The sequence below is a fragment of the Mya arenaria genome, chromosome 17 (assembly GCF_026914265.1).
Source record: "Mya arenaria isolate MELC-2E11 chromosome 17, ASM2691426v1".
Lineage (NCBI taxonomy): Eukaryota > Metazoa > Mollusca > Bivalvia > Myida > Myidae > Mya > Mya arenaria.
This window is the reverse complement of record NC_069138.1, coordinates 17998415-18017909: the sequence shown is the minus strand read 5'-3', so window position 1 is coordinate 18017909 and position 19495 is coordinate 17998415. Positions and strand designations below refer to the sequence as shown.

Genomic DNA, 19495 nt, shown 5'->3' with positions numbered 1-19495 from the left:
GCAAAATGCTTAATTCATTATTTATGGAATTAAATTCTTGATGAATTAGTCAGTAGTTCCTAAAAATTAACAATTCACAGGCTCTGGATAAGATTTTAAAATAAAATAATGCTTTTAAAAAGCTGAAATGTTAATTTCAATTTTATAATCAATTTAGGAAATGGCACCCAGGAAAATATGCAATTCTTATCCAGAGCCAAAAGAACCCTCCTCTAAATTCTACGATTGACTATATCCTAAGAGTATCATAATGCTATATTTGTCATATGACGCCCATGTATGATGATTATTCAGTGCGAGTGTCCCCAGCAGTCTTCGGCTTGAATCGGACTAACATGTGCCGCACGTGATGCGCGACTTCCTGCAGGGTTTGTGGCCCCTGTGCATTTGACCTACTTTCCGCTTGATGTGGCAAATCGTAGTCTTGGCAATCATTTTAGCGCTTGGCTTCCATTTTGGATCTTTTTTGACACATTGAATATTACGAGCAATTTCAATCATCAAATTTAGATATTTGCTTCTGCACTATACTAATTGGCTTTTGAAAATGCTATGTAAAATTCAGCTTTTAAACTAGCCCAATTTTGTTTTGTTTTTACAATCGCAGTGCTTGTTGGCTTGAGCTTATTTGGGTCACTCCAATATTGTAGTTTTGAGTATTAAATTATGATATACAGGGGTGATAAGGTTTATAACTCAACAATTTGAAGGTGGGAGTGCTGATAAAGTAATGATATAATAATAAGATGCAATAATTTGAAGGTGAAGAAGCTCTAACTTAATTAACCCCTTTTCTATCAACCCTCAGTTTATTGTAAGCTCATGGAATTGATTTGCATAAAATGGCTAGCGTGGCTTAGTTGTTTAAAACAAACTTTCTGGGCGAAAAACAAAAAAATGCAATCACTTTATAGATTTTGAAATGGAAGCTAGAACATTGGAACTGAACAGTTTGCGATTTTCTCTGTGAAACTTAATGAAAAATGGAAATAACAAAAAACATAATTGAATTTCTTTATTGATTTGTCTGAATATTGCTGGTAATTGTTGAACAAATTTGGTTTATATGGCATAAATATGCAGTCAATATATCACTGACATAGTTCATTTTCAAGTTTAGTTGCTATGGAAACAATTGTTCAGTTCTAATCTATAGAAAGATTGCCAGACACATGGATGTTGTGAATTAACCAGCATGTTATAATTATTTTAGTATGATTTTGACATCACAGCTTTTGACCGGACTGCCGCATGGAAATCAGATTATATATTTCTACATTTCAACAATATATATATTTTGTTGTCTTTATTTTTTCTTTGATGTATATTTTAGTGTGCCATCTGTTTTAATGTTTTAGCTATTATTTCTTGACTTCAAGATTACGATTGCTATTATATAGTATAGTTCTGCTGTTGTTAATGACAAAAATTTGTGTATATTCATTCCTCTTTCGCCTTTATTGTTTTCACTGAATGTGTATTGGGCCATACCACATAATATAATCAGTGATATAACTTAATTTTGATTTGAACAGTATTTTTAAAAGAACATTGGGTATTCTTCTTTCACCAATGTATTTATGCTTGTGTAGAACTGAATGGGACATTACCAATCTCGAATCTCAAAACTTGACTTGACCCGCCTTTAAAGGGAAAGGCTCGTTTACGGCTTCTTAAATTCACCAAAAATCACACAAATAATTGAATTTTGAGGACAAAAAAAGCCTTAAAGACACCGTAACCCCTTTGAATCAGTTTGTAATGGGGATGGAATATAAAGAATTTGGTATGGCCTAGTACACATTTAAATATAACCACAAAATGATCATCCAAGATGTACACAACTCATCACAATTAGCTCGTCAGTGCTTTGGCTTTTTTAACCCCTTTGTGTTGTGCCCTTTATTGTACACATAAATAACCTTAAACAGTATAACAGTTACTTCCCTTGGTGAAATGTGCAAAATTGCAAAACTTGCTAAAAATCACCATGCTTGTAAAAAAACAACATTTTACTAGTTTGTTGAACATTTTAGTGCAAAATTGCCGAATTAAACATTTCTTTTTCCCATTTATTTCATTTGAGATATTTTACCATTTTGGGCTTCTACTATTTATACTATTCACCATTAGCCAGATTTTTCATGCAGGAGCAAATTAACAGCTTATGTAAAGATTGATGCCAGGTTTTTTTTACTCTAAATTTGAATGTCTTAAGGTCCTTTTTCTAAGTTTTCCAAATAATCCTAGGCTATAAGATTGAGGTGTATTGGCTTCTTGCAGGTAGTGACAACAATTTGTGTTGGGACTGTCATTTTGCCATTTCTTAGACACGAAACGCAATGACATAACATTCTGTCAGGTAAAAAACCCAGGTAGATCAAAGATCAAGGTCACACTGAAAGGTCATTGGTCAGAATGACCTGTACTTCATATTTGAGCTGTAACTTTGCCATGTATAAAAGTATATTGAAATAACTGGGCACAAATGTTCCCCTTAACATGTCCGTGTATCACGTACAAGCCAATGACTATACACCAAAGATTAAGGTCACACTGAAAGGTCATTGGTCAAAAAGACCTGTACTTAATATTTAAGCTGTAACATTGCCATGCATATAGGTATATTGAAATAACTGGGCACAAATAATCAAATTGACATGACAGTGTGTCACATACGAGCCGATGACTAAACATCAAAGGTAAAGGACACACTAATAGGTCATTGGTCAAAATGCAGTAATTTTGACATGCATAGAGGGATTTAAAATAACTTGGTGCAAATGTTCTCGATGAAAGACTGTGTATGACAAACAAGACCCTAGTCTGTGTGTCAAAGGACAAGGTCTTACTTAAAGATCATTGGTAAAAATGATTTTACTTCATATTCAGGCTGTAAGTCATGAACATTCTTCAAAACAAATCAGTGTCTCGTGTACAATACCCAGGTCTTCACCACAAAGGTCAAGCTCAAGCTGGAAGGTCAAAATGCCTTGTATTTTGACTTGTCTAGGCTGCTACATTGAGGGATTATTTAATAACATGGCACAGATGTTCACCATGCCTAGACAATATGTCCTGTGCAAAATCCATTTCTGTAGGTCAAAAGTCAAGGTTGCATTTAAGGGTCATTTGTCACACATTCTTGTATTTTGGCTTGTCTGAGCTGTAACAAGCCTATACATCAGGGGATTTTAAAATAACTTGGCACAAACGGTCGCCATAACTTCACTCATGGACATGACTCAAAATTCCTTGTCAAGACTGTTATTTTGTTATGCAATAGGGGAGCTCAAAATAACGTGGCACACATTTTCACCATGACAAGACTGTGTATCACCAGCAACACTCATGTCTGTAAAAGTCATGGTCACACTTGAGAGTCTTTGGTTAGAATGGGTGCTCTTGTTTGAACTAAGGGAAGCATATAAACCTTTTAGAGTTCTCCTTCCTCATTTTTATTCTTATCCATCTCTTATTTAATTTGCCCATACCCACCCTTGTACAAATGTTGAAATCTGTTTTTTGTCAAATTGCGTCAATTCTGGGTCAGATTTTTTGGCTATTGCATTATTTATTGCATTATTTGCAGAGTTTAAAACTCGCTACATCATTTATCATTATTCAGAAAGAACAGTTAATTGAATATTTCACTAAGTTTTAATTTCATGATTTGATTGATTAGCAAAAGACTGCCAAAATTTAACCCTCAAAAATTATATAAATCCCTTATTCTATAGAAACAGACTAATTTAAACACTGGTTTCTCTTTGCGAACCAAACATTACCAGGACTTTGCTTGTGTATTCCAGGTTGATGCATGTGGAGGATGAGTTACGCGAGGAACAAGAAGAAATGCAGCGTAACGTCGCACAGAAACAAAAAGTGATTGAGGCCCAGGAACGCCGGATTCACTCCCTTGACGTCGCTAACAACAAGCTGATGCTCGCTCTAAATCAGCTAAAGGAACATTACAGTGCGACAGCCCGGAATGGACTCGTGCCGTCAATGAAACTGGCCAGTGATGTTACATCGTTCAAAACCAGTTCATGTTGAGTTTTCGTTGGACAGTATGGCTTCTTTTGCCAATGTTAACTTAAGCATGTTGTTTTTCTGTTTCAAGAAACAGCTTTGTTGGACAATTTTGCATATTCATCAATGTGACCGTTACTCTGTTTTAAGACCATGCGGTTTTGTTTCATGAACAATTTGGCACATTAATTCTTACCAAAATATTGAACATAACTATGACTGTTCTTTCTCTGTTTAAGAGCAGTTAAATTATTTTTGAGTTTCTTTGACCTTATGACACATATGGAATATTTTACATACATTTGAAAGACCCGTTTGAGTTTAGTTTCATATTTGAACAGTTTGAGTTCATTTTAAGCTTGTCTGTTTTTTGAACAAAAAATGTTGGGCTATTGTAGCAAGCTTAGTGCTATCAGCTTCATGCAAAAACTTTGACCTAGGTTAAAGTCATTATTCAAAAAGAATTCAAGATATTTATATGTCAATGGATACACATGTAACTTGAGATTACACATTTTACCAGACTGATACACACATTTATAGCAAGGCAAATAACTCTGACTTAAATAATAATTGAGTTATGCTCAAAGATAATTTTTTCAGCATATCTTCAATATGTTATGACAAATTTTAAAAGTTAAATAATATGTTAACTATGTGTTACAGTTAAGGATCACAATATTCCTTAAGCTTCACCCATGATGGGTTTTTTTGTTTGCCAACACATTATAAATCATGTTTAATGCATGTGCATGGTGTAAAACACATCATTAGTGTGCTTTTAATGGGAAAACATTTACGCAATAGTTAAATTATTGTTATTGCTATGATCCTGTAAATGCCATGAAATTCTTGCACTACCCATGTCATGTGACAACCAATTGTAAATGTACTATTGACAGGTATTGTCCGTAAGCCATGTATTCATGAACTCATATTATTACCTAGACTAGTAAAACCATCTTCATATGCATTTTTTGTGCCTAGATATTCTTGCAAACTGCTGCTAATAGTCTGCTAGTACCATCAAATCTCATGTTTACATTAAGCATTAAAATGTTCTGAATGGAATCTCTTTTGTACATTAATGTATTTAGAGTTTAGACCATAGCCACAGAAGCGATCATAAATATTTTGCTATTCAATTTGACAGCAGTCCCCATCCCTAACCAATACTGCCACTTATGTTCTTATTTCTACAGTATAAAATAAAATGGATGCTCAATGAAATAATCTGATGGTACCATTAATAAATTGTACCATCATTTTTGACACCTTTTTGACAGTTTATGACTTGGAATAAAATGTTTTTTAACAATGGCAGAAATAACTTGATTTTCTGGACATGATACAGGATAACCAGAAAACAATAATTTAAAGCAAATAATTTTAAAAATTAGTAAGTTTAAATTACAAAAAAATTGCAAAAATAGTTCCATGTGATATTGATTCATTTATAGTCACAAACCATTATGAAAGGTCATTTCAGCATAATCCATGATTGATGGATGTATTTCAATTTGCAATATGTGTTTGTTGAGTATTATGTAAATGAGTTGCTACTCTGTGTACATGTGTATATAAGATCATATATTTATAGATATCATGTGTAATATAGGTGTTATTTGAAAACTATAAACCAAGTGCAATGTTATTAAAAAATTGAACATTGATCTCTTGCTTTGTTTTTATCATTAAAATGCATTATAGTTTGAGACCAAAAACTAGTGTAGGCTGCCCTATTTCAGTCGGGTCAGTAGCCCAACTGCCTGGTGAACACTTCTTATGCAGTTCAAAATGTTTATCTTCATGTTCAGGAAACCATAAATGATCAATGAGCTCAGCTTGACATGCAGGTGACATGTCGACCCCGTTGAGAGTCTTTGACAGACATATTTTAACATTTAATCTCTTAACGTTATGGTACAGATCTGGGTCGTGTGCACAACTCGCAACATTATGATGGTGAACGATATGTTAGGCAACTTCTTTAATAATTCCTATAATGTATGGTCAAGGTTCAGTCCAGACTGATGCACACACCCACAAACACAAAAACGCCATTGTAACAAGTTATGTGCGCAAGTAGCAACATTATGATGGTGAACGATATGTTAGGCAACTTGTTAAATAATTCCTATAATGTATGGTCAAGGTTCAGTCCGGACTGACACCCACACACACACACACACAAATGCCATTGTAACAAGTTATGTGCGCAACTCGCAACATTATGATGGTGAATGATATGTTAGGCAACTTGTTAAATAATTCCTATAATGTATGGTCAAGGTTCAGTCCAGACTGATGCACACACCCACAAACACAAAACCACCATTGTGACAGCTAAGTCTAGATCATTTATATTTTTTTTGAAAATACTATAACGCATGGTAAAGGTAGTGCTTATAGAAGGTAGTCTCATCAACAGTCATCATTTAAACCTTTGACCTCTAATTGCAACCTTGACTGTTTGAGAAGCTAACCTGGGTCATGCACAAGAAACTACCTCATGGTGAACATTCATGTACAGTTTCTTGAAAATCCTACAATGTCAAGACACTGCCTGGACAAGATTCTTTCTCAACTGACCGACACACGCACATACACTGAACTGTCATTGTGACAGCTATGGCTCACCCCACACTGACTTGACCAAAAATGGCATTTATAAAAGCTGCAGCTGGAACTTGCCATTCAACCATGACGGATGTCATTATCACTGCTAAATTAGAATTTTAGGTAGAGCTAGTCAAGTAAGTGGGGTTAACAGAAGCAAAAACAGAACATTTTGATTAAATTTATTATAACAAACATTGTCATTGCATAGGAGTATGAAGTCTTTACAATTTTTCTCAAAGTCATTCTTTCAAAAAAATATCTTTAATCCCATCATTATATGTTTTGATATCTAAACAGTAACAGTGTAATAAATTTCAGTGTGACGTTATGTTGTTAATAATCACCAACTGAATGAATTGACACTGGCAGCGCTGTATAAACATGTAATAAATTTAGTGCTATAAATTGGTACATAGTCACATACATATATATGCTATAAATAAAATCTCGTATTTGTGGCATTCAATATAAAATTATTAAACTCATTTACTATATTTTACTACATTTGCCAACAAATCTCGCCAAAGCTCGTTTTTTATCATTTACATTAGAAAAATGGTTTATAAAACTCCGCATGAAATGACCTCTATATAATTATGCAAGATCTGCTATTAATCATGGAATGTAATCATGAAATCATAGGTCAATGTATATTAAGCACAATACTGGGTTTTAATTTTATGAAATTACACAAGTGATGTCATATATTTCAATCTAAATATTTAAGTACAAATGATACATGTGAATACTATAGAAACACCACGAATATGTGTGTAGTGATATTTCTGTATGTTTGTGCATTTCACCTGCTCAGAGACTTCTGAAGTTTTTAGGTTAACAATTAGCGGCCTAATCTTGATTCTACAATAAAGGTAATATGAGTGTAAGAGTATATAAACTGAGGAGACATGAAGTGATATGATTGTCAAAACAGTGATCAGAATGTATATTATAATATTAACCTGATAAACTTCGGACATATTTGATTGATATCACAGATAAGTGACAAGATGAATCTAAAGGGTACATGTTATGAGATAAAAGATAAAGTAAAAAGCAAACAATAAAATGGTAATCATTATTATAAAGGGAAAAAGAAGAAAATAAATGAATTTAGCAAAGTGGATCAGAAGAATATGATAAATTATCAATGATCCATGTAAACACTATATGTACCTCTATGTACCTCATACCATTTTAAAAGCAAATGGATACATAAAATTATCACAGTGAAAAAGACAAGATAATAAATTAGAAAAGCTTAGTAAGTAATAACACTTACAAATGGACAAGTTTAACAAGTAATTCTTCAATGGTTGATGTAAACACTATACATCTCATACAATTTTAGTGGAGAACAAATCAATAAGATTTCAAAGTGAAAAAAGGGATATTATTATAAATGATTAAAGGCCATAACACTGAGGAACAAACATCTGGTTAATAATGTTGGAGGTTTTTCATCGACTCCAAGGAGTTCATTTTTAATTATATTTATTAAAAGAATTTATCCTCTTGGTGTAAGGGCGCAATTGTTCCTATTTTCAAGAAATGTGTTTACTCTTGTGCCCAAAATTATAGAGGTATCACTTCAATAAATATCATTAGAAAAATATTTTTAATTACTTGATGCACTAGAATTAACAAATGATGTGAATGAGATTTGAGAGAAAGGATTTGTGAAAACAGAAAACAAGGAAAACATTTCATATATCAAAATATACCACTCGTACAGGTAAATACAATTTAATTATATATTTAGTGATAATTCATTAACAAGATTTGGCAATCAATTATTGGTGACATAGACATATATATGAATGCCCTAATGTAGTACTGGTAATAAAATAAAATAATAAACTTTAAATATTTTCCCCACTTTCTTAGAACCAAATTTTTACTACTGAAGTGAGTGATGGAAATTGATGATGTTGAAGTGTTTAGCACAAATTTGTTGATAAATTCTCATTTTTGTAGGTTTCTGTTTAGAAGAGCTCTTAAATTACATGCAGGTGCAGTGATACCAGTTATATTTGTTATGGTTAGAAGTTATGATGATTTTTTTCCTGCTATTTTTACATCAAAGAAATGACAACCCCAATGATATACATGCTAATTTTTGAAAAAAAAGGAACTGCATGAAAGATGTAACTTGGTTACAATGTTAAGATTTCTATTAATTATAGTGAAAATCTTATTTAAAAATAAAGAAAATAACTATATGTATTTTGATGCTGATTAATGGTCATTTTGCATAAATAAAAACAACATGTACATATATAAGTATTACCTCTAGTAAATGTTTATGTACAGTGTCTATGTATTTCTTAATGGCTGTTATACTATATTTTGATGTAAAAATATCATGGAGTATTAACTATTTTCAAAAAGTGGATTACTACTTTTAACAAGCAGGCATACACAGCATGATTACATCAAGAACAATCTAGATAAATACTACACAAATATCAATAAAAGTTTTCCTTCAGACAAGATTGGGCTCAACCTCTTCCCGATTTATACTGATGCATTCCAATTGCTGTTCCTCAACGAGATCGGATTCCGATTGATGAATTTCAGTGGGCACAGATAGCAATTGATGATGCTCCATTGAAGTACTCTCAGTGGAAGGATCTTATGAAAAGAAAATTTTTTTTGTATATTACATAAATGTAAAGCATTTAAAGCATAAAAACATAACTATTTTAATAAGAAGAACTGTCATATGCCCCATTTGAAACTAGAACTAACACAAAAGGAATAACTACCCCGGCATGCCGCCTTGACATGGGCAAATATTGAATTAACAAGCGATGTCACAGGAATGTGACAAATGCACCCGAAAGGTCTCTGTCAACAGATAGTCGTAAGTATGAGCGCCTATATGGACAATGTCAAACATAAATTCATTACAACCTTCCCTACCTTTCTATGCAGTTTGGAAATATTGATCAACTAACAACATTTAAAGCACAAGACTTGCCAAATGCCTACTGAAATCAGAATCTAGGGGTCATTTGCTGGTAGTGTTCAAACTGCCTACCAAGTAAGAGGTTCTGAATCCGAAGTGTTCATCAGTTTATGACCTAACCCTTTGACCTGCTGATCCCAATATCAATAGAGGTCTTGTGCTGTTCATGGCAAGTTTGCCTGCCAACATTTTTCAGTTATTTATCGAAAACGTTTTTATTCCACTCAAAGTTACCATGACCTTGATTGTTGACCTTTGACCAGCTGACCTCATCATCTAGAGTTCATCTACTGGTCATCACCAACATGCCTTACAAGAATAAAATCCCTCTGCCCCAGCTTCAAAATTCAACACTGTTTCATCTACTGTGCAAAAAATAACCAACCTACCTACAAAGCTTCAGGTCTCCTGGCATCAGGGTTCTTAAGATAGTGATTTTAAGCCCAATGTCACATTGACAACTGACCTCAAAATCAATAGGATTCATCAACACTGGTCATCACCAACATGTGATTATTAATTATTGATTTGACTTTTAGCCAATTGACCTCAAAACCTTTAAAGGGTTCATCTTCTTTTCATAACAAACCTGCCTACCAAGTTTGAGGTCCCTAGGCCTAAGAATTCTTCAGTTATTGACCAGAAATTAGTCATCAACTCAAGGTCACCTTGAACACATTGAACAAATAACCTCTAAACCATTAGGGTTCATCTTCTGGGAATGAACAATCTACCTACTAAAATGACCACTGCCCTCAAAATAATTTGGGTTCAACTTCTGGTCATGATCAACCTTCCTTCTAAGTCTGAGGTCTCTGAACCCCAACATATTTCAGTTTTTGATGAAAATCAGATTTTCAGCTCAATGTCACCATGAACTTAAACTTTCAACTCATTGACCTCAAAATTAATGTGGTACATCTACTGGTCTAGCCAACCTGCCTAACAAGTTTCAGGTTATTGGGCTCAAAAGTTCCTCCATTATTGAGTGGAAACAGATTTTCAGATTAAGGTCATCAAGTCCCCACTGACCTCAAATTCAAACATTCTTCATGTAAAATCAAAAATAGATTTTCAGCTTGTGATCGCCATAACCTTGACCCTTAACTCAGAGACCTCATAATCGATAGTTTTCATCTGTTGATCATTTCCAACCTTACTAGTTATTATGTGTATCAAGTATCAGAGTGATACCTCTGAAACTGTGGGAAAAGTTCTTTCTACTAACTCCAATGTAGCCAAATTAATGTGTAACCAGAAAACTGCGAGTTGTATTAGACGCCTGTCAAAAGTGCCAGTTGATACTAAACCAAATTCATTTATAATGTTTTCAAGCTAAAGCAAATGCTGATACTTAAATATAAATACATGTACTTTTTATAGCACAGGATAAAAAAGTAAAATATCACTTAAAATCAATGCATCTTTTCCTTGCATATATTAAGAAAAGCACAGAAAATTGAAAGTAAAACTTTTCAAATATAGACACTAACCAAAGGGAGTTTGGCCAAAATTTTATGATTTAAGGGTATAACTCTAGAGGAAATATAACAATACTGCTGTAGATTGAACTCAGATAGTATGCCCATAAACTGTGTAGATTTGGTAACAAAAGTTTAGAAGTGGACATGAAAGTTTGTGATGCTGTGGATGAGGATTAGGGATGGGGACAATATGATCCCTTTATGTCTCCCTATTGTGTGGTCATATCTGAGAAAAAATAAAAGATGGGACATGAAATTTGTAATTTTGGACTGGAGATGAACCAACAGTGAAGTTTGGTTTATTCACCGGTATTTAATAGCAAATATCTACTGCGACATTGACCTTTGACCTACTCATCTCAAAATCAATAGGGTTTATCTACTAGTCATGACCAACTTGCATTACCAAGTATGAAGTTCCTGGGTGCAAGCGTTCTTCATTTATTGAGCGGAAACTAAGTGTGATGTAAAGACTGACAGACTGATCACAAAATCAATACGGGTCATCTACTAGTCATGACCAACTTGCATTACCAAGTATGAAGTTGCTGGGTGCAAGCGTTCTTAAGCTACTGAGCACTAACAGTTATTCACCTAAAGGTCAAGGCGACCTTGACCTTTGATCTACTGATCTCAAAATCAATAGGGTTCATCTACTAGTCGTGAACAATTTGCATACCAAGTATGAAGTTCCTAGGTGCAAGCGTTCTTCAGTTATGGAGTGGAAACCATTTCTTCACCTCACGGTGACAGTGACCTTGACCAAGTGACCTTGAACTTTGACATACTGGTCTCAAAATCAATAGGCTTCATCTTCTGGTCATGACCAACTAGCATACCAAGTATGAAATTCCTGGGTGCAATCGTTCTTTAGTAAAGAGTGAAAACTGTTTCTTCAACTCAAGGTCAAGGCGACCTTGACCTTTGACCTAGTGATCTCAAAATCAATAAGGGTCATCTTCTTGTCATTACCAACTAGCATACCAAATATGAAGGTCCTGGGTGCAAGCATTCTTTAGTTATTGAGTGGAAATGAAGTGTGACGTATAGACGGTCTGACGGACAGGGCAAAAACATTATGACTCCCCATTAATGGGGAAGACAAAATGAAATACAAAGTTCTACAATCACCATAAGGAATTGATTGTGTGTGTCCATTGTAGATGGAAGGCCTTGGTGGAAGGCTTGTAGTGTTCCGATCAGCTACTTTGAAACTACATTCTTGGAGGCAAACCGATACATCCAAGTTGTTTCCATCTAGATGGGCAACTTTATCCAGCCTGGTATCTCTGAAAATAATGAAAAATTCCATCAAACACTATAGTTTGACCTGCACATTATGACAACAAACACTATCATCAAGTTCATAATACAAATTAGTAATCGTAAAATAATTACTCCAGTTATTGTCTGCACAAAAAACGAACCATTAAAGTATTTTATGTTAAAAATAATTCTGGTATTCCTAACCTGATTCATTTTTAAGACACAACTAAACCTGGATATCATCCACACCAACATATTTAATGATGATTTGATAGTTATTTGTAAAGGTATTCTTTGTACAAAGCAAAACAGACTACATTTCAAAAGCATTTGAATCACTTCACTTAATTATCAAGTTATTACTTACATGGACATGCAGTGTGAACGACAACACGCTTTCAGCCAATTCCTACATCTCGACCTATTCCATTTCGAATCAATACTGAAAAATACGATATAGATCCACATCTTTGAAATCATAAACATGAGGACATGGAATGAACATCACCATTTTTCTGTTCTTGTTTCTTACAGTCAGGAACATATTTCATTTGTTATTAAAGAGCATTGCATTACAGGAGCATATTGTCTCTCGAATCATGTGTATCAAGCTTCATTTTAATATCTTGAACATAAATTTAATTATGGTCAAAGTTTTTGCACAATAATGCCATCGAAGACTAAACAAAGGCAATCACAAAATACCTCGACTATTTGTTTTGAAAAATTAACAAGCTTAAAAAAATCAAACACAATAATAGCTTTTATACTTCTACAGAGCCAGATGTTCTGTTCTTTTATCAATATTAATTAATCAGAAAGTGTAGGTGTGCATACACATGACAATGAAATGAATAAGACAAGCAGAATGTAAATGAAAATTTTTTTTTTTTGATTTTGGCAGTCTTTAAAAAAAAATTTGGCAGTCTTTAAAAACAGGACTTTCAATATATTTAAGACTTTGTGTGTCTGTTTAGCTCAAATTTTAACGGAATTAAACAGCTATATCTACCGTTTATGAGTACATATACATGATTGAACTGAACTTACATGGCTATAGCTACTACAGTGGCTAGTATGCTACAGCCAATTATTATGCCAACTATTGTGGTCTGATTTGCAGGTGTTGTGGTCCGATTTGCAGGCGTTGTGGTCCGATTTGCAGGCGTTGTGGTCCGATTTGCAGGCGTTGTGGACTTTTGTGTACGTGTTTTGGTGCGATTTGCAGGCGTTTTCGTGGAGTAGGCAGCCGATGTGGTTATGGGCTTGGAGCTGATAACTGTCGAAAATGTAGTTAAAAAAACATATTGAACTATGCTTTTGAAATGATGTTAGCCATTTTTCCATTATTGATGTGCCATAATCCAATCATTCATAAACAGGATCTGGCTGGCTTTCAAAAGGAACCAAACTCGCATGGATATTTAGCTACTGTATTAGTCTGGATGATAAATAAAGAATTTATAGTGTTCACAAGCTCAATTATTGCAATTTTGACTATTCCAAGGCCAAAATCCTGTCATGCATGATAATGTCTGGCTGGTTTTCAAAAGAAATCAAACTGCTACTGAGTAGGTCTGGTAAACATCAGATGAAGTTTTTATCATGTTCAAATGGTTAATTACAAATTTTGCTGAAAATCAGGCAATTTAACTAGGGGAGTCCTAGGTGTGATGTTCAGGAATTGCAAATGAATTATTCTAGATACAGTTAGTGGGTGATTTCTCTTGAAATGCTTTTTTGTTGAAATTAGGTGTTCTTCAACTTCATTTTCCTAAAGTTGACTGTTGCTCATAACAAGAGCTGTCACAGAGACAGCGCGCTCGACTATTCCGCCGCTTATCAGTGTAAGGATTGAAAAGTTTTTGCGAAACATGCATGGGTCACTGTTAGATTCGATTTCAATATAACACATGATGTGCTGAGATATAAACATAAATGTGGTTACATGGAAAATTTTAACCAGAAGTTTATGTAAAAAAAGGGGCCATTATTTGAATTTAATGCAAACTAGAATTATCTAACTTGGTTAATTAAGTAGGTTGGATGGTTGAGTACCATTGTATCAAGTCTCAATGCAATACCTCAAGTAGTTGCTGAGATATTAACCTATGAGTGCTTACACGCAAAACCTTAACCACAATTTCAAAGCGAATAAAAAAGGCCTATTATTTGCATTAAATGCAAACTAGAGTAATCTAACTTGGTTTATTAAGTAGGTTGGATGGTTGAGTACCAATGTATTATCTAACTTGGTTTATTAAGTAGGTTGGATGGTTGAGTACCATTGTATTAAGTCTCAATGCAATGCCTCAAGTAGTTGCTGAGATATTTACCTATATGTGCTTGCACGCAAAACCTTAACCAGAATTTCTAAGTCGAATATTAAAAGCCTATTATTTGCATTAAATGCAAACTAGAGTTTTCTAACTTGGTTAAATAAGTAGGTTGGATGGTTGAGTATCATTGTATCAAGTCTCAATGCAATACCTCAAGAAGTTGCTGAGATATTAACCTATATGTGCTTGCACGCAAAACCTTAACCAGAATTTCTAAGTTAAATAATAAAGAGCAATTATTTGCATTGAATGCAGACTAGAGTTATCTTACTTGATAAATAAAGTAGGTTGGATGGTTGAGTACCATTGTATCAAGTCTCAATACAATACCTCAAGTAGTTGCTGAGATATCAACCTATGTGTGCTTGCACGCAAAACCTTAACCAGAATTTCTAAGTTGAATAATAAAGGCCAATCATTTGCATTAAATGCAAACTAGAGTTATCTTTCTTGGTAAATAAAGTAGGTTGGATGGTTGAGTACCATTGTATCAAGTCTCAATGCAATACCTCCAGTAGTTGCTGAGATATTAACCTATGTGTGCTTGCACGCAAAACCTTAACCAGAATTTCTAAGCCGAATAATAAAGGCCTATTATTTGCATAAAATGCAAACTAGAGTTTTCTAACTTGGTTAATTAAGTAGGTTGGATGGTTGAGTACTATTGTATCAAGTCTCAATGCAATACCTCAAGTAGTTGCTGAGATATTAACCTATGTGTGCTTGCACGCAAAACCTTAACCAGAATTTCTATTTTAAGCCGAATAATAAAGGCCTATTATTTGCATTAAATGCAAACTATAGTTATCTAATTTGGTTAATTAAGTAGGTTGGATGGTTGAGTACTATTGTATAAAGTCTCAATGCAATGCCTCAAGTAGTTGCTGAGATATTAACCTATATGTGCTTGCATGCAAAACCTTAACCAAGGTGTGACGCCAACGCTGGTGCTTGGGTGAGTAGTATAGCTCTGCATATTCTTTGAATAGTTGAGCTATAAATAAATACTTTCCCATGATTTTGTATGATTTTAAACATTACAAACTGTATTTTCAGTGCACGTGTTACATCCTTGCTATTATGCAGGAAAATTTATGTCATAAATTGGAAATCATTTGAATATTATGCTAAGTTGTTGATAAGAAAACATCTGACCAATTGTAGTAGTTACAGTAAACTTTTGACACACAGCCCTTTCACTTTATTAGGTATTACGCTTGTTGCATTCGTGACTATTAATTATTCAATACTGGTAAAATTACATACTCTCATTCCAGATGTATTCACACTGCTTGACCATTGGGTGATCAGATCCTAACTGTGGACGGCACTGGTCATCAAACACCTCTTTGTCAGCCCAATGCTTGCACATGGCTGGAAAACATGGTCTGAAAAAAAACAACTTAAGGTCAAAATGTCAAGACATTGGCTACAAAAAAGGCCATAATATTCAAACTTTTTGAGATATGCACTAACAAAATTCATGGTCCATTGATTTTTGCCAGCACCTCTTCCAGAATTCAGGTTGTAAGCAAAACTTAAAGAAGGAATATAATTAATATGATGATAAAAATATCTATATATTTAATATTTTTCTGATTCCTGATTGCAGTTGCTTCTTTACATTTCTCATTAGAACTCACTTGCAGAGAAGACACTTTTTAATGATCTGTCCTTCAGGACAAAGTGTAGTCAAGATCCCCATTTCACTGTCATACAGTTTCAACTTGTATCTTGCTCCATCTACAAACAAGCAAAAAGTAAAGATGGATAAATGTGTTGCTATGTATTACCAGTCAGAGATGTTTGGACCAAACATCAACCCCATTCCAAAGCAGTCTAGTCTACATTTTTTCTAATCACCAGAAAAAAATCAAAATTACAAAAATATAGATCTGGTTAAAGGAGTGACAAATACCACGATCATTGCCATGAAGCAGGAATGGTAGACGATTTCCATTATTTCATTTTTAAAGTAATTATGTTGCGTAATTCCATGTCTTTTTACCAAAGCAGTTTTCCTGAAATATCATATTACAAATGCACTAAGGGAGAGCTAAGAGCTTGTTAAGAGTCATCTTAAGCTTAAATGCTATTTACAATACAAACTTAATTAACGATAGTAATGAGTTAGTGACAAAATTTACTCAGGGAACATTAAGGTTGCCTTAGGGCCTATGTGTTGCTTGAGTTAGTAGCCTCTGTGTTTTCTAATGTTAAACATGTGTACCGAAAAACTTATTTAAATATGTCAACCCTTTCTTGAGTTAATGTTTGGCAAATTCTAAGTCAGACTCAAAAGTCATTAGGGGTCATCTTCTGGTCAGGCCCAACCTTGATATCAAGTTTGAGGACCATAGATTTCGGAATTGTCCAGGTTGCCTTCAAGGTCAATGTGAACTTGACCTTTGAACCCTGAAATCAATAGGGGTCATCTACTGGTCAGGCCCTACCTCCAAGTTCAGTTGGAGGGCCATGAGTGCAGGCATTGTCGCGTTTTCACTCAGCCAACCTTTTACCATTTAAGGTCACTGTGACCTTGACCTTTGGCCCGATGACCCCAAAAACAATAGGGGTCATCTACTGGTCAGGCCAAACTTCCATATCAAGTTTGATTACCAAAGGTCAAGGCAATGGGGAGTTATCACTCGGACAGGCTTTAAAATTATTTTACCATTAAAGATCACTGTGACCTTGACCTTTGCCCGATGAGCCCTAAAATCAAAAGGGGTCATCTTCAAGTCAGGCCCAACCTTCATGTCAAGTTTGATGACCATCCGTCCAGAAATTGTGAGTTATCACTCGGACAAGCTTTGGACTACTGACGAACCGTCCGACCTACCGACCCGAAGGGGGGCATAAAAATCTGTCAGCCCTTTCAGGATTTATTTTCTGGACAAAACAGCTTGACTGACAGACCAACAACCTCACTCCAATATACCTTCTCCAAACTTTGTTTTATAATGGGTTATAAAAACATTTTTTACCATCCTATACAGAGAGAATGCAATTGATGATATCTTGACAGTACCAACACAAACTGAATGGTTATTTAATTTTTTCTAAATTTAACCAAATTATAGGGGCTTTATATGAAAGTTATATGGTATAGAAATTCAAAAATAATTAATTTAAGGGACAAAACATTTTTGTTCCAAATTAAGTCCAAAGGAGCAGTGAAACCCAAGGTCAATATCACCAATTTTAGCTATATTCACCATATAATCTAATTGAGCTTCTAAATTAAACCTAAAGGATGAATAACTCTATGGGTTTTTTTGTGTACATTTAGATCAACAAATTGCATCGGTTGTCCGGTTAGTGCAGTGGTTAGCTCACTCGCTTGTCACATAGGCGACCCAGGTTCGATTCCCGCCCTGGGTGCATGTGAGTTTGGTTTGTTGTCACCAAGCCGGACAAGTGGGTTTCCTCCAGGTACTCCAGTTTCCCCCTCAACAAAAAACACATTCTCGCATAGCATCGTGCCAAAGAGAGTGATTAATATAATGCTGTAATAACCTGTTTCACAATTGTTGTGAAATTCATATGTTTAAACTAAATTGCATATAATATAAATGGTTTTTCGTACAGAATATACATTCAACACTAACAAGTTTGTGCATTTTTGTGTGTTTAAGGCAGTATTTTATTAATTGTTTAAATGCATATCTACTGCTGTAAAAGATTAAAAGGTACATTTTATGGACAACAAAATAGCTACATGTTATCAAGTCTGAGAATTTTTCTTACCTGCTGAACAAATACTAATGCACTTTTGGTGTGTCTTGGCTTCATCTGTTTTACAACAACCTTCCCGAAATCTTTGTACATATATATTTGCGTCAGAGCAACTCTGTGGAATGCACTTTCTGAAATTAACAATCCTTACAACTATGTAAGGTTAAAATTATACATATTTTACAAAAAAAGTATCACCTTTTTACAGGGCTTCTAAAAATTTGAAACCTCAATCGGTCCGGGCGCGGATCAACCAACACCCCCATAAAAGTTTGGACACTAATTATTTGGACACACATAAATATTTTCAAAATTAATGCATTTTGCGTATCTTGTTTTCGTACACCCAATTGTTTTGTATTTTTGATATTATATATATAATATTATATTAATTAATATTTGTAATGAATTCAAACATTTCTGCCATGATTTGAAGGATCTCGGACAACGAATAATGATTATTATTTTTCCATTTATGGTATTTTTCTAACCAGCCTAGACACAAACGTGGTAAAAACGGTAGTTGGTTAACCAGCCTAGAGTGAAATGGGATCATACAGTATTCGACTGACCGATTTAAGTACAATACATTGCCACGCGCCTTTAATCTCTACAACGCTCATGCTCTTATTGTACCGTTTGATCTGCAGCACTTACAACACATTAAAAAAAATCGCAGGTATTTGTTTGGATTCCAGTTGATGGGACTTACATTAGGCCAAATAAGTAACCATTGATGATTGTTGATAAATTAATGTAACGATTAATGAATTGTGCTTTGAAACCTGCCATTTAGCCTGTACACACGCAAAGCCTAATCGTATGAAAAATGCGAGTTCTATTTCGGACATGGAAAAAATAACATTGCAAACAGTATCCAAAATATTTGCGTTATATATTATGTGTTTCCTGTGATCAACCACGTGTTTGGATTGATTACATGTGTCTGCCAATAAGAAGATATCGAGTGTTCACCGTAGCGAAACAAATAAGATGGTCAAGTCAATCTGATGATTGTGATCTTGTTGTCACTTTTATTGGGG

The 19495-nt window shown here is 34.3% G+C and overlaps 2 protein-coding genes across 18 annotated transcripts in view; one reads left to right on the top strand and one right to left on the bottom strand.

The window, feature by feature from the left end:
* LOC128224768 (disabled homolog 2-interacting protein-like) overlaps positions 1 to 5705 on the top strand; it is a 69496-nt gene extending 63791 nt beyond the window's left edge. For 14 of the 15 annotated variants that reach the window (XM_052934796.1, XM_052934794.1, XM_052934798.1 and 11 more), the window contains one exon: positions 3813 to 5705. In XM_052934796.1, the coding sequence (XP_052790756.1) occupies positions 3813 to 4056 (244 nt within the window). In that variant the 3' untranslated portion in view covers positions 4057 to 5705. Of the gene's footprint in view, positions 1 to 294; positions 369 to 3812 lie in introns of all 15 variants that reach the window. The other variant, XM_052934799.1, reaches the window with a different exon arrangement.
* A 1122-nt stretch (positions 5706 to 6827) lies between these two features.
* The window catches only part of LOC128224525 (uncharacterized), a 31040-nt gene continuing 18372 nt past the window's right edge, over positions 6828 to 19495 (bottom strand). For all 3 annotated transcript variants that reach the window (XM_052934399.1, XM_052934400.1, XM_052934401.1), the window contains 7 exons: positions 18465 to 18583; positions 16358 to 16457; positions 15981 to 16102; positions 13426 to 13654; positions 12743 to 12817; positions 12241 to 12398; positions 6828 to 9288 (listed from right to left, as the gene is read on the bottom strand). In XM_052934399.1, coding sequence (XP_052790359.1) covers positions 9140 to 9288; positions 12241 to 12398; positions 12743 to 12817; positions 13426 to 13654; positions 15981 to 16102; positions 16358 to 16457; positions 18465 to 18583 — 952 coding nt within the window. In that variant the 3' untranslated portion in view covers positions 6828 to 9139. The remainder of the gene's footprint in view (positions 9289 to 12240; positions 12399 to 12742; positions 12818 to 13425; positions 13655 to 15980; positions 16103 to 16357; positions 16458 to 18464; positions 18584 to 19495) is intronic.